Source organism: Sceloporus occidentalis, unplaced genomic scaffold, assembly GCF_023333645.1.
Source record: "Sceloporus occidentalis isolate IW3139 unplaced genomic scaffold, rSceOcc1.0.p SCAF_18, whole genome shotgun sequence".
NCBI lineage: Eukaryota > Metazoa > Chordata > Lepidosauria > Squamata > Phrynosomatidae > Sceloporus > Sceloporus occidentalis.
The window spans coordinates 15510849-15527888 of NW_028316998.1; the positions used below are offsets into that span (position 1 = coordinate 15510849).

Sequence of the window (17040 nt, forward strand, 5' to 3'; positions counted from 1 at the left end):
CTATCATGTATATAATATAACTTTAGAGCACAAGCCATGTACATATCAGAAGGGCATGCACAATTTCTAGTCACAGTTCCTTAAAAAAGGTCTGACTAGCTCCATCCTGTCCCAGAGAGTTGCCGTAACTAGGGCTGCAACAACTAATTGATAAATAATCGTTTCAATTATTTTCATTATCGATTAGTTGAATCGATTTTATCGAATATTAAATGAAGGTTTTCTCAGAGCAAATGTTCTGAAAAATACCCCTCGTCTTATAGTGACTATAACACTAAGACCCAGATCCCCCACAGCGCTGCAGGAGCCCTGGATCCTCCTCTCTTGCAGCTGGGGTGTGTCTGTGTGATGCACACAGACAATCTCTGCTTCTGCTGCATATCGGGGGATATAAGTCATATCATGGAGCACAGTGGCATACAGGGGTATAAGGCAAATCTGGGGGGGCGGAGTGGCATATCAGGGGGCACAGTAGCATATAGGGGCATATCAGGGGGCAGAGTGGCATATATGGGCATAAGGCATAGCTGGGGGGGTAGAGTGGCATATCAGGGGGCATAATAATCGTTAGTTGCAGCCCTAGCCGTAACCATAAGTTGTTGTATCCTTGCCAACTCTAACTCAGTGTATGATAACTGTATCTTCGTTTTGCTTTCTTTCAATACACATCAAATAAACGTGCTATCATTAATTAAGTTTAGGGTGATGAAATGTACAGTTCCTCATTATGTTTTGGAAATTAAACAAAAACATTTTCAGCCTTATTGGTCAGCTCTGTTCTTTAATATGATAGTTGGCAGACAGACATGTAGCACATAAGGAACACAGCTGGCAGTAGGGATAAGTGAGGATACGTTTGTTTAATTACATAATTTACCACTATAGTTGGATGTGTTCAGAACTCCTGCTGCATTGCATTGGTTTAGGTCTGCCATTTATTGGTACGCTGTACATGGGAGTGAAAATTTCAGTATTTCCTGCCAACATGGTCATGCAGCATGATTGGCAGCAGCAGCTACTATTGTTGTCAGACTTGGGTTGGACCTATGTGGAGACATTTGTGCTCCGCCAAGGGTTGTGTAATGATTTCTTTGGAAATATGAACTACTCTAGAAAAACAGTAAGATGTATGGGAGAGCGGTTTAAGGAATGCCAGGGGATGAATGTTTAGGGAAGAAGGGATAGTAGTGTTGGATGCGGCAGGGCCCAGGACAGTGTGCGGTTTGGAGTAAGAAGCTGATGGATAGAGTTGAGTGTGCAGTGGAGACATGCTGCTGGGTAATGTTTGCAGGGAGTGGGGTTAGAGGCTTCTGAGTAATGTTGGGGGGAGACAATTAAATAGGCAAATTAGGGAAAGAAAAGAAACGGTGGGAAAGAAATAAGAAAAGAAGAGAGATGAAAGTGTAAATTTTTTTCTTGGATTTAAGACCAGATAGAATAAGCTTTTATTGATTTGCACTTGATTTGTCCATACAGAGGTCTGCGTTCCCCATCTTCTGTAGCAGCATAGCTGAGTTTCTATAGACCATTAGTGTTTAATTGAACGCAAAGCCTATCCCTCTGGTAAGCAAAGGGTGGTGGCCATCTGTGTGTGTACAATATAAAATATGCTACCCTGCATGGAGTGAAGGTAGCTCATGCAATATTGGCTTTCATTCACGTATGTTCGCACAGCTGCCAACACTTTATATAACTGCTTGTAGTGCGCATATTCATGCCTTCCCAGCTGACAGATCAGATAATGGGTTTTAATGCAGTCCTCTCATAATCTCTATGCAGTCTTTGTTGTTTTTCCAGAAATATAAAGGTGCCAGGATTTGCATTCTGTTAGTTCTGCACAATTGCTTTGTCTTGTGTTGACATAGATGTAAAAGAAATAGTCTCAAGAAAATATAGTATTGCTTCCTCATTTAAATTATACTATAATGATATTGTGATATATATAATATATTAAAGCGGAACTGTTTCCATCATAGCTTTTAACACAAATTGATTTATTAAATTAATTTATTAATTTTATAAACCCTACCTATGCCCCACGCACAAACCTCAAAGTCCAACATGTAGGACTGAATAAAGTCCACCTGTATCCCTGTTGGAACTGCCGGCGTCCCCTAGCACAGCAGCCACACGACCATACGATTCACAGGGGAGAATCCTGCACTTACACCTCTGTGCACCACGAGTAACCATACCTATAGATGGTTAACTCCTGCACCGTACCAGCCTCAAACCTGAGCACCCGGCTACTGAATAAAATCAAGGAAGGGATGGGCGGGAAATTTTCTTCTTGAAAACTTTTCTGAAAGCTTGCCCTAGAAGCCTCCTTTATATACCCCTTGGTAGAGCTTCTCCAACCCCCTTCCATATCCGGCTACTGGGGTATTAACCCTTACCTAGCACCCTTTACTCTCTCTGATTTTTTAACCCCACAATTGACGTGACCAAACCTGGATACCTGTCCTGCACCTCATTCATGGGGCCCCTTCGTCCCATTCTTTCCCTCTGGGCTGTTCTTTACTGCAACTCTCCTGCAAGTGTCCTTCTTCATGTATAAACCCTAGTAATGATTTCTTATTATTCCAGTCTGATATTTTATGATTTCAATAAAAAGTAATGTGCTATTTTTGAAGATGACAAAAAGGCTTTAGGTGGTTTCATATTTTCTGGCTTAAAATGTTGTCACCATGTTTTTTTTAAGAAACATGTTTTTTCTATAATTGATGGCTGACCTCATAAATGAACTCGCTCTCTCTAAGGCGTTTCTCAGAACTGTAAATGGTCAGAATATGAATACTTCGCATTTCGCTATGGTAGTGAAATCCAGCATTTCAGTAACGTTGCCTATAAGAAGAAAAAACTCGGTGTACTCAAATAATTGATTAAGTAGGTCATGGTGCAGTGGGATTAAATATATTCAGTTCTTTTATAATACCAATGTTAAACAAGCCTTTCTATTTCCATTAAGTTTAATATTTCATTAAATACTGAGATATACAACGATTTAGTACAAGAAACCCTTAACTTAAACTCACAGGTCTCTGCTTTTTTTATGTTAAACCAACAGCAAGGACTTAAGCTGGCGATCAGCAGGGTTCATGATAATGCAGTTCTCAACTTTATAATTGTGAGAATCTTATTATTCATGATCAATGCTTAACTTGTAATGACCAGTTGTCCCAGATTGCACAGGACATTCCTTAACCCCTTAATGACAAAGCCTGTACATGTACAGGCTCAAAATGCATTTTTTTCAATGGGTTTAGGGACCACCCATTGTCCTTAAGGGGTTAAATCAAAAGAGCTGTCCCTATCTTGTTCTGGGACATCTTCATGTTCCAGATTTAAGTAATTGCAGTGAAGGTTGCCCTTTGCAACATATGTCTGCAAGAAGATGGGCCAGTTGGGTAACAACACTGATCTCTGTAAACCAGTGAAAATAATGCTCTACTACTTTGGGGAAATAGCCCATGTGAGTCTTACCTTCATGGAATCTCTTTGGCTGCCTATAACTGTGACTTCTCCTCGAGAGTACCTTAAATCGAGTTGTTTGAGGCTCCAAGCACCCAGCTAAGCACTTGTAGGGTTGAGCAGCTTCATGTAGGGAATTCATACAAAGTAACTTCTGTAATGACAGCGTTATACAGATAGCTTGGATGAAGGTATGTGTAAAAGGCATACTAAGGAACCTCCCAGGTTAGCTACCTCTTCTGGAGGATTAGCCCCATGAAGTGGCTGGGCTAGCCGCACAAAAGGATGGGGCTACCCGTGCATAGAGGTAGCCCTAGACAGTCTTTGGTGAGTAGGGAGTGGAGGAGAGTGTGCAGGGAATTTTAATGCTGAAATGCCGCTACCCTGTCCAAGAAAGAAAAAAACTTATGCAAGCCAAGTGGCTGCGGGCAGGGAAAGAGACAAATGCATAGAAGAAGAATCAGAAGACTCCCTCTATGCATTTGCAGTATTATTAAAATGGACCACTCAGCTATCAAATGCATTAAAGTGTGTATGATGTCTGGAGTGTCAATTTAAATGTAAGGTTTCCCATCTCTAGCCTAGGATAAGTGTTTGAGAAAAACTCCAGAGACGGGAGGGAAATGGCTGAGCTGACAAATGGGGGAAAAATAGCTGTTACAAGTACTTAGGGAGAGAGAACCATTTCACATTCAAAGTGTTAACTAGTCACCCACACGATATTGAACAACACCATCATAATAATTTGAAAGGGGGAAAAAACGAGTTATAATTTGTAAGATTTGTGAGTAACATAACAATTCATTCCGAACCCTCTTCCCGCTGTACGCTATACTTATTTATCATTACAAATACTGGCTCGCTTCTGCCGCCGCAATCTCAGCAGAACCAATCAATCTATTCTGTGAAGCGGCTGTTTCCGATTCTATAATCCGAAGTGCCTAGCAGAAAATGTACTTGCAGAGCTCGCTTGAGTGGGCAGCTTATTTTACTGTCCAAACACGGTGTCATGCACAGCACGGTCAGACTTGATGTTGGATGGTAACTCCTTGTGACAGAACCTGGTTTTGCCCTCACAGGCAGGAAACAAGGCATTCAATGGCGCACAAATATTCAGGGCAGATAATTACTGTCCTTCACAGATTCTCCAGAACAATAACCAGTACAAGACTAAAGGGAAAACCTTAAAATGTTCCTCCTGCAATCATCCTGTCTATTGGAACTATTCGTTGTTCGTTTTAACTGAAAAATTAGAAAACAAAAAAAAAATACATTAAATTTTTTGTTTCATTTTTTGTTTCTAGCCACTGGTTGGATCACGAAAACCCAGTCAAAACAAAAAACCTTACCCTTACAGACTATTAAGATATTTCTGGTATGCAGTTGACTAGTTATACATATGTATTGATAAGTAATCTTTATGTGCAGTGGAAATTCTGTGTTTGCATAATCCCGACATAGTGATCTAATCACTAAATTCCAAGTATGTTTCTAAGATGATTATTCTACAGGGTGAAAACATATTATTCTGGTATACACTAAATCAAATGTGAAGGTAGTAGTACTGCACTTAAAGAATATCTCGCCACCTCTGCCTCTACAAGATACCGTGTATGGTTAATGTCCAAGGTCAACTGTATTTTATAAGACCTACAAGTTTAGCATAAGGTTTTGTCAAGATCACATAAATTCTAGTAATCACTCACAATAATTCTGCATTGTCGTCGGACCTGTCTGACTTGAGACATAATGACTTTTGACAATTTTGTGTGGAAGCCTAAGTAGAGTTGTATGACTTTCTGTTGCCTCTTGCTCTTTCATACCACCCAACTTTTTTAGGAGGCCAGATGTGGACACGTGTTCAGGTTGTGGCTAGAGGTGGGGGGTTGTTGTGACTGGACTCACAAGGGGAAGCTGCCAGATCTGAGAAGGTGCGTGGTTAGGATGGAGCCACCTGCCAACGATATTAAAAAAAGCCGCCTCACAGTGCTCACCTGCAAAGCTTTGTCAACAGCAACGTGGGAGCTGTAATGGTGCAACAGCACAGAACACTCGATTTTTCAGCTTCCTGGACTGTTAAGGGGATATCAGAGGGTCTCTCAAATGGCCATGGTCCCCAGTGCTCTTAAAAGCCATACAGCGGCACTGGTGCATGAAACCGCAAAATAGTGCCCGAAAAACATGACTCTTCTGGAACAGAAGAAGGTACACTTGGAAGATATGCTGTGAACACAAGTGAACAAATATGTTGTCTGCCCCTATACTGAGGACTAGATCTTTATTTTAGTCTTTTTAAAGAAAGTAAGATGCCTGGTAATTGAACCTGCATTTTGTTTATAGCTGTTCTGGTGCTGTTTCTTTTATCTCTGCTTGATGTTAGCTTTTACTTCCACTACAGACATGATGTATCCTGGGCAAAATGTTCCATACATGTTTAGGCGTTTTTTACTTTGCAACATTTCTTGCCATTTTATTACAAGTGGGATACAAATGCCGCTCTATACTTTGCCAATTTGTCTGTCTAGGTGAATTCAAGAACAAATGGGCTTATAAGCAATTTCCTGCTGCGGAAAGCTTTGCTTTAGGTGAATATTGCTATGATTGTTCAACATTAAATGCGAAACAATTTGTATAGTAATTCATTAGGGAACAAAAATACTATTTGGTAAATTCTAAGCAAATGGTTACATTTAAAGATGTTCATACCCCATATACAAAACTCAATAAGACTTAACAACTGATGAGCTTTTATTAATATTAAATATGCCTGAAAAGGTCATAGGAGCAAATCATTTGATGGCAGATAAGAACCTTGTCATTTTAGCACTGTACCTACTGTAAGGACCTCAAACCTTATTGCGTTTTTGTCTATTTTTTTTAATCTTGTACCTTGCTGCTGTAGTTAATGTGAAGATTAAGTAGAATTTGCAGAGCCAATATTATCAGTCTGTTTTTGTTTTTTGAAGACCCTCTCCATTAGAATCAAAATGATTGGTCTTCCTTGGTATTTTGCTGGTTGTAGAATACATTTCTTGCATTGGCATTGCAGCTAATCTGTGAGTGAAAAGGGGTATCTTAAATACAACCATCTAACACATTTGTTTTATTTCTGAGTGTGCTTTACATGCCCCATTATTTGTGAACTTTGTGAAAATATATCTACTGGATAAGAAGAATGAGATGGTCTCCTGTAAAATGCCTTGCTTTTTCACTCCAAATGGTCTTATTTCACTAATTAAAGGTAGATCTGGCTTAAATAAAAGTGGGAAAAAAACACACACAATATGGCATCATGATCTTCAAACATCTGAAACCATGGGATTTGGAGGAATACATGTTCACTGGGAAAGACTAGACAGACACCTGTTCGTGTTTTGCCTATAGCTTGAATAAATTCTATGATGCCCCTAGTTTTATTTAGCAGAGGAAATGATGGTATTATGTCTAGACAAGGTGGCTGCAAATGATGGTATTATGTCTACACAAGGAGGCTGGAAATGTAAGACATGCTGAGGGTCCTGCCCCAGCTCCCCTTCTGACTATGTGACATCTCTATCAATACCTGCAATGTTGGGTGGTATAGTATTGAAAAAAAAAACAAAGGCTACAAACTAAATAGTATGTACAATTTTATAAAATATGTCTTAATCATTTGATTCTGTTTAAGTCAATATTCACTATTAAACTGTGTCCCCATAGTCTGCATAAGTAGGCATAATCAGAGAGCTCTTCTGATTACCTTTTAGTTTCTGCTGGACCTGAATGGCTCCCTCTCACATCCCACTGTATAACCCGAAACCCGTCACTGGTGCTGTATACATAGTAATGCACCCTTGTGTATAAAAATAATGTTTGGCTACAATTAATATACGGTACTTCAATCCCCAAACACACTGTATTAATAATAAACCAGCATGGCTCACCTTCCATGCCCGGGGGTGGGAGAAGGGTTAGTTTAATAATGCATTAAGTTTCTCCATTGCATTCAGCCTCCTGGAGACGTAGCTGATCCTAAACTTTCAACTAAAGTTTTTATTTTTATTTTGCTAAACATTGTTAGGGTTACTTGGGTTATTGCATTGCTGATTAAACTTTAGAATAACTATATATTGACTGGAGTAAATCATTGTGATCATTTTCTGAAAGGGAGCTCATTTACTTTGTAGTATATATGCAAATCCGTCTGGGTGATCACTATAAACCTGTAGTCAGAGGAATGGCATTTTTTATTATTTTTTTTGACAAAAAATCCCAATTTTGAAGAAAATTAAGCTAGCCTTGGTAAAACAAGACATAGCTTTACCATGGAAACCTTGAATTTGGCTTCTAAAGCCCATAGAGGCATGGCTAGTAATTGTTGTAGGTCAGTGTTTGAGACTACTCCACCTTCTTGTAGTACAAGAAAATGTAATTGGATGCGGCAAAAATGGGCAACAACCGAACCAGGAGGGTATAGATATATTTTGCTTAATTAAATTGTTGCTTTAAAATTAATGAAGCATACAGAAAGCAGCGACCTTATTACTGTGTGTCAGTAAATATTGATTAGTGTGCTTTGGTCATCCATGAGCACAATAAATCAACTGGCAAAGGCCACACTCATACTGGGATGCTCAGTCTAGCTTTCATTCCTTCGCGTGATGTTTTACAGCTTTTATGCTCTTGCATTGCTTTATTTAGCATTGTGTAACTGTGCTATAAATTGCACGGTGTAAAATTGCCATTATTCATACCAATTGGAATTTAGATGCAGAGATGCGCAACATTAGCCATTTCTCATAAAGAAAACCGTTCCCTGTGGCAAGTGAAATGATTTCAACATTATCCCTGGAATATCTTATAGCGCTTATTATTTCTGTTTTACATCATCTAGGACGTGATAAACATATGCTCATTTTTACATAGCCCAAAAAAGTGGAATTAAGCTTTATGCCATCTCTTACTTTTCATCACTTTTATTTTTCATTCTTGGTGTGGAACAAACAGTAAGTTTAATTGGCTCAATTGTAGATGGAACTTCAACAGCTTTTAGCACAATGAAATTAATTTATTAAAACTACCTATAGTTTGTCCTTTTCATTTGTTAATTTGTGTAAATGTTTTAGAGTTGTTTAGCTTAAAAGTTTTCCTAAGGTTAACTGAGATATGTGGCACAACTAACAATGTCTAATCAATTTTCATTGTCCTGAAGTTATGTCTTATATTGTAACACAGGCAATCGATGACAATTAAATACAGTAGTGGAATATTATAGTAATCTTTGAAGAATGCATAAAAAACAATAGAAAATCACTTACCTAAATAAGAAGCTGCAGCTCAGCTGCTGCCTTCCTCCTCCATGATCCATGAATTCTTGCCAATGATTGGCTGCTTCATGCATGTGCAGTGAGATGAGTTCATCCACATGCATTTCCTGCACTGAAAACAACTGGGGTGTAGGGGAGGGGCAAATGCATATGGGAGGGGTTCTGCATTTTGAAAAGGGACACCATGAAAATATAAAGATACCTCACAGCTATCATATACATTAAAGAACATATGGCGTCCCTTTAACAATAATCACCTAGATCCTAAAAGACAGGAATACAGCAGATCTACTCGAGTTCTACACTGCAGTGAAGCCCTGTAGTCGAAGGCTTTGGTCTACTATTATCTGGGATGACGTTTATTTGTCTGACGGTTGATTTTCTGTATGGGAGGTACACATTTAAATTTAAGCCATGCACTGGATAGCTGTGGTGGTTTGACATTTTTTGTGTGTTTTATAGAAAAAAAATCCCTTTCATCAGCCATCTTGCTTTATAATAGAACACGGCATGCGCATTGATCACATACAGTAAGTAGGTATAATTAGCCTTATAGTTTATGCACTTGTTATGCCTGTATAATTTATTAGATACACAATGATTCAGCCAAGCTTAAGCAGCATGGTGCTGCTAGCTCTGTCTGCACACGTGTGTCTGGAGGGAAGCAGAATAAGTAGCCTCATTTGACCTGCATGAGGAATATATGCCGAGATATTACATTTCTGATGGAATTCTGTTTCTGCAGCGATTATTCTACAGGTGCTCTGTATAGTAAAAGGTGACTCTTATCGGATCGGTGTATCAGTACAACATTGCATCTTGCTATTATCAGCATTATTTACAGAGACATATGCCATAGTACTATACAGTAGGATAGACGGTGAACATTACTTGGCAAAAAAAAGAGAATATTTACTGACCTTGTCTCATTAGATCAATAATAAGAAAACTGTATCAAGTGTTCTCTGAGGTTATATTCGGCAAAACATGAAACTTTACATTGACACTGGTCATAGATACCATTTTGTCTCACGGGACTAGACATTTCGGTTTTTCAGTGTAACGTGTAACTTATAAAGTTAAATTTCTTTTACCAGATGGTGATCTGCAGACTGAAGAAGGGATGATGGAAAATGGTCAGCCGGTTGGTACTGGTTCATCATCCCTCTCAATCATAACGGAGATGGAGCAGACTTCGGTATCAGGAGAGACATGTGCATATGAAGTGCTTCCAACCTCTGAACTCATGGATGGGACAGGTAATCATGCTGCCATCTACATTTAACAGGAACCTGGAACAAAATGCAATACATTCAACATATTGGATGGAATTATTTTAGTGCTGCTTACCAGCATATTTTTTAGCCCCCTGTCAAGTGGTGTTGCTAGATAATGATTTAATTGTTAATTTGGAACGGTTTCCTTTCATATGATCATACTTGGGAACTTATGAACTCCGGCTACCCAGAGAATCCACTTGTGGGATGAAGCCAGGGCTACCTGCTGACTTTGCGGGAAACACTCCAATTTAAAGGGGAAAAATGGCGGGGATGGGGCGCTTCAGGATCCCACTCCTGCAAGCCGGAGGATTTGGGTGTCGAACCGGAGTAGCAACGCTTCTCCCGGCGTCTCTTAGCAAAACCCAGAGAGTTCTCAAATATGCATATTATTATTAGGCAGCATAGCATGCCCCTTTTTTTGTATCATATAAAGAAGTATATATAAAACTATATCAATGACCCGCAGCCACATATTAAAAGCCTAGTTTACCAGATGGCCAGTCCATGCCTGCTTACTAAGGAGCTGCATAGGTCTATGTTCTACTATAGTTTTATCTCAGATGTGACGGGTTCCTTAGTAATTAGTTTGTATATCCCAAATTACTGTGTTCTGTCACCTATGCAGATACTATGAATATTGTATTATTTTATTAAAACTAATGTTGAGGTGTTCATTTTCCAAGCATTTGGGTTAAATATTGGGGATTGGGTAAGTAAAGCTTAGTTGGTGGTAAATTTATGATGTGCTGCCCATAGGTGATCCTTCTTCCCTTACAAAGCTTGCTGGAACGAACAAGCTTCCACAAGTAAGAAAAAAATCAGTGAGGATGAATTATAATGGCCATCATGAGAACAGAACGTTAAGAGCTCCTAGTAGTATGCACATAAGGCGTGTTCCTAACACATATATTTTGCGTTTTATTTTGGAAACCCGTTCACGTAGGCTTTATAGATGAGGAAGGCAGCATGGGCTCATCCCAGCTTGTTAGGAGTAAAGGAGAACATCCCTATTAGGGTTCTTGTGTGCTTCTTAAAGCATGCATGGGTGTTGGGTATTAGCTTAGTTAACTAGGTATAGAGTCTGACTCGACCAAACTCAGCCAGGCCACACACTTCCAACATGAAATATTCTGGACCATAAAGTGTAGGATTTGGGAAAGTGCCAGGCCTGATATTTTACATACAAGTTTTAAAATAAAAAAATAAACAGAATTTTCTGCCCATACAATGTGCAGCCTTGTATTGTTAAATCAATACAGCAAAATATAGTGTAACTGTAGACGCTTCAATCTTCTAGTCATACTTTGTGTTAATAGGGTGTATTCATTAAGCGCCAGGCTACGTAGCTGGATCTGGGATAACAAATTCACCCCAATTATCCTGAGACACTGCAGAGTTTTTATGGGCAGGCTTTTATCTAAGATCAAGATCTTAGAAACATACCATGATCACCTGAATCCTACAAACATTCATTGTGTGTATATGTCTAACTCTATGAGGACATCTGGTGGATAGTTCAATACCTTGAGCTTTCAGTGATTACTTAACATTGTATGCTTTGACAAAGCTAGCTCCAAGCCCCAGATTTGTTACTTTATTTTTTTTAAGAATTTTACATATTCACAATATATTTTAGAATGCTAAATGTCCTAAATGCACTTTAATGCATATCATAGCTTATTCTTCTATTTAAATGTGTGGTCCCTCGTGCAAATGCATTGTGGGATTCTGAAGAATATCCCCATGTACATTTGCCTCTTTGCCCTTCCACAGCTCCTAGTCTAATAATAGTTGTGGTCAAACTGTTGCCTGCGGCCATGTGCATACCTGCCAACATACCTGCATACTGGGAAGCGCCGCTTCTCCAGGTTATTAAAGAGGAACTCTTGGTCACTGGAGCCGTGTTGCGGCACGCCCTACTTCCCCTCTATCCACAGCCAGTGTGCACAACTTCAACTGGACTGCCCGCGACATCTGCAGACCCCCCGCCGTAAGTGGGACAGACTACTCGCATCATGAAAAGGGAGGGCTCCGGGTAGCTGGAGCCTGGCTGTTCCCAGGTATGGCCATGTGATATACTCAGTGCTGGCTCAGCAAGAGCTTTTCAGGGGTTCTAACGAGCCTTCCCCAAGCGTATAGCAGAAAATACTACCATTTATGTCAGTGGGAGAACTTTCCTGCCACTGGATGGTTGCTTCATTCAGGGGACGGTGGGGAGGTAGTAAGTATATATATATATTTCTTTATCATAACAAATATGAATAGTACATATAGTCAGTGTTGACTATGGTGTGCAGTCAGTTACCTGTAGCTCCCAACCTTGCTGACTGGGAATTCTGCGAACAATACAGTCATAGAAAGAAAGTCCTTGTCACAGGCCAGCATAAATGTTGTTGGGTTTTGGTTTTTTTTTAGCTCCAAGCCATTCTTAACTCTGGCATGTGAAAAGACTGTACCCAAATAGCACAAAATATGTGATCATGATAGTACAGACCCATTCCAAAACTGATAACCAATGGAACTCCAAACATGACAAGTGTTATCGTTCAACGCTACTGCGGACGTCATGGACCCTCCATGATTAAGGATCCATTTGTGTTGTGATTATGATGTTATACTGAAAACTGACAGGGCTAGTAAATATGCATTTATATATTTACACAATTCAGGAAGCATTGTAAACGTAATGCATACAATCTAGTTGTGTATAAAAGTGTTGCAAGTCTGTTTATTAAGCCGTTGCTATCTGCAGTGTTGCCATGTTTGTAGCTTCTTTCACACATAATCGTGTTGTGTCTGTGATTTTTATGTCCTTTAGTATCTGAAGATATCTCATCTGAGACAGGATCCCTGTCCCAGGATCCATCATACAAGCCCACCCTGCTACTACCCCCTAAAAAAGCTGCAGGATTTCCTGTAGACCATGAAGACCCCCCTGTGAAATCCCACACACTTCATAAGCAGCCCCCTGCTCTGCCTCCTAAACCTATATCCAGAATTGCCAATCACATAGCAGGTAAGAGAGAACTTATGAACTTTCCATTTCTATTCCATCCTTTATTTAGATTGTACATTTTCTATTCCCCCCGTCCAGAGACAGAAAAGGAGCAGGACTTGATTGAACTTGAACTTAAAAAAAAAAATAAAAAAAAATAATAATAATAAATGTGAAGTTAACAATGTATACTTAACTACAAGCCCACTAGATGTCATAACCAAATACTCTACTACACAGAGACTTTGTTAAATAGTAACCCAACACTCCATTTCATAGTTCTTTAGGCCACGTTAACTAAAAGTATACTGAGAACAGAACAAGGACACTCAATATGTTAAAGGTTAGTAAACTAGGCTAAGTTGCCTTTCTATAGCAACCGGGTGTCATGGCGTCAGCGGAAAATCCCAGTAAAGTGGGAGAACATGACCTATAACAGGGTTCTGTTAATGTTCACATTAAAGCTTTTAGCTAGGTCTAACTGGATTTAGGATACGTCAAGAATGGGTTTTGCCCAGTAGTATTCCTGCCTTTTTTCTCCTATACTGTGCCTGTTCTGATAATGCCATGCCCTGCCCATGGATGGTTAGTATCACATATAGTACCGCAGCCCCTGACTGAGCCATACTGTCCGGCTACTATTATTGTATTAATATTGTATAAAACAAACTCCCTGTAAAAAAATGATTCATTTTTTTGCATACATATAATGCATACCTCCCAACATTCGAAATGGTAAGCAAAAAACCACAAAACACTCTTTTGTCTATAGGAAACAGGTTATAGACATGGCCAGGAGTGTGGTTTTACCAGGATTTTTTGTGTGACGTTTTGGTAGCTGTGTATATAACTGGGTCATGTAGAATCACAAAGACCACATGTAGTTATTCACCAAATACTCTCATAGAAATCCTGACTTTTCTTTATTTAAATACATTCCTTCCAAGTCACCTACATTCAGAGATTAAATTCAGCTTTGGAATTACCTGGTTTTCTGTATTCATTGTCCATAAAATGTGATCACATCTACATCTAAGACACAATGTATTTCATGTCTTTATTGAACACGCCCATTAAACATTCACAGTGCTGGTGTGAAAGGTGAGTGAACCCTTGAATTTAATAACTGCTCAAACCTCCTCTGGCAGCAATAACATCAAACAAGCGCTTCCGATAGTGGCAGATCAGACCTGCGCAATGTTCAGGAGAAAAATTAGACAATTTTTCTCTTACTGGACATTATCCTGTATGATACCTTGATAAACTTAGGAATTTATTGTCCCCTCTGATGTCATGCTGTCCAGGCAACAAGGCAGCAAACAGCCCAAAATCATGATGCTCCCTCCACCATACTTCATCGTTGGGATGGTGTCTTCATGTTGATATGCGGTGCACTTCTTATGCTTCCTCTTTGGTGTCCTGCCATCGACTCCATTCCTGATTAATGTTTGTATATGGTAGACTCATGAACAGAGATTTTAACCAGTTCCATTGATTCCTTCAAGTCTTTAGCTGTTACTCTATGGTTCTTTTTTACCTCATTGAGCATATTCTGCATTTTGCCCTTGGAGATATCTTGGCTGGGCGCCCACTTCTAGCGAGAGTGGCCACAGTACTGAATCTTCTCCATTTATAAACAATGGACTGATAAATATGTGAGCTTCCGCAGATTCTTCTTTTCGAATAGCAAACTCAAAAGGTGTCAGTGTTTTTTATGTCAAAGTAGCTCCAATTTGCTTTTTTGAAGTGATGCCTATGAGTCCACATACCTTTTTCAACCTACACCGTGAATGTTTGAATGATGTACCGTATTTGCTCGATTATAAGACAAGGTTTTTTTCAGAGCAAATGCTCTGAAAAATACCCCTCGTCTTATAATCAGGGTCGTCTTATAATCAGACCTCAAATAGGTCTGACTTTGAGACGATTAAGATCCAGATCCCCTGCAGCTGCAGGGGACCTGGATCCTCCTGTCTCCCCCCGCCCCGCCCCACTTACCGGTACTTCTGAGTCCCCGGTGTGTAGCTGGGGCAGTGTGCAGATTTCCCAGCACTGGTGTCGGTGCGGGGAACTCTGATCTCTGACAGTCGGGGAAGGTCTGCGCGATGGATGCAGACAACCCCCGCTGCTAGCCACGCCTCCTTCTGGCTGCAGCGTAAGTACGTGGGATCTACACGCTGCCCTGGCTACATGACAGGGAAGTCAGAAGCCCCGGTAAGTTTGGGGGGGGGGTGTTAAATGGGGGGGCATAAGGCATTTCTGGAGGCAGAGTGCTCTGTGAAATGCCTTTTTAACCCTCTATACGCCACTCTGCCTCCTGAATGCCTTAAACCTCCCTATATGCCACTCTTCCCCATAATATGCCTTTTAACCCCCTTAATGCCAGAGTGGCATATAGGGGTATAAGGCATTTCTGGAGGCAGAGTGGCACATAGGGGGTCAAAAGGCATATCATGGGGCACAGTAGCATATAGGGTTAAAAGGCATATCATGGGGCACAGTGGCATATAGGGGGTATAAGGCATTTCTGGGGCAGATGTGCATAACTGGGGGGCAGGTTGGAAAATAGAAGGAAATAAAACCAAAATATTTTTCTCAATCATAGCTTTTATTTAAAAAAAATAGTTTAGATGAATTAACATTTACTGGTAAAACTTTTTTCCTATAGGGTCGTCTTATATTCAGGCTTTTTCTTTTTTTCCTAAATTATTATTTAGGGGGGGGTCGTCTTATAATCGAGCAAATACGGTATTTAATATGGACAAAAACAATACAATTATTTGTGTGTTATTGTAACAGATGGTGTTTGTTCATTACTGTAACTGAGATGACGGTCATATCATATTTTAAGACGTATTTATATATAAATGTGGGTAATTCCAAAGGGTTCACTTACTTTTTGTAACTGTTGGTAATATATTGTGTATATATATGTAAATATATAGACTTTTATACGATAATATACATTTAAGGCTTAAAATTTGCCGTGTTGCTGTAGTTACCACAAATGCCATTTTGGCACATTAGCACTAAAAACTGTATCAATAATTTTCTTTACAAGAAATGTTAATTAGTGTAAACAGTAAAACAACAAGAGATTATTCTCTAACCATTGGCTTATTTGATATGTTTGCTTAGTATATTTTTTGTAAGACAATTACAGAAAAATACCTTAAAATAACTGTGTCTGCCAAGGTTGTTTTTAAATACAAGGGTCTCCTTAAAATATAATAATGAAAGAAGGTGTTTTTTTTTAATTTAATTTAAATGGTTATAGTTTTTGTCAACATGACTTACGTACCACATTCAAGTGCTTTAAAAGAGGTTCACTGTGTTCTTCTTGAGCAAATGATCAACACAAACAGGACATTTAAAAACCTTGTCCTAGATGTGTTGTATTGAGTTGACCAGTTGGTTCATTGCCATGCCCCAAAAGCTGGTTTATGATTGATTTTTTTGTGGGGATATGGTACCTATTTTGCAATGTACATGGCTGCCATCGGGTGGTATAGCTGGATGAGTATGGAACTGGAGTGCCCTGCCACATGCCAATTTTGAATAATGATTCCAGGGGTTGATGTGCTTCTTTAATATGTGGGGCCCTCAATGAATAGGGCTTTTTGTTTACTGAAGACCTTTTGGGGGGGCTAAACATAATGGGCAGTGATGGTGGCCACGTTCCTAAATTGACACTACATCCAAACATTTCTAATAACAGTTGTGATAATGAAAGTAAATCACTTTAATTTCACCATTCAAAGCCACTTCCATATATCTTATATGATGCCATGTTGCAGTAATTTATCTTTTACTTAACTGTGAAGGCACATCGCTTCACAAAAAAAAGCAACCTGTAGCAGTTGAATTTGTAAAGCATCTGCAGATATCTCATTTGAGAAAGAAATGGCTCCAGTATTTTTGTGTAGCCTATGATTAGTGTTAAGCATAACACAGAAATTGGCTATTGGATTTGTTTTGGTATTTGGAA

The 17040-nt window shown here is 39.4% G+C and overlaps 1 protein-coding gene across 1 annotated transcript in view; it reads left to right on the top strand.

The window, feature by feature from the left end:
* Positions 1-17040, top strand: part of LOC149302700 (phosphatase and actin regulator 1) — a 122740-nt gene that overhangs the window by 91806 nt on the left and 13894 nt on the right. Inside the window, exons 4-5 of the mRNA XM_089482321.1 lie at positions 9875-10036; positions 12876-13073. Of these exons, the coding sequence (XP_089338447.1) occupies positions 9875-10036; positions 12876-13073 (360 nt within the window). The remainder of the gene's footprint in view (positions 1-9874; positions 10037-12875; positions 13074-17040) is intronic.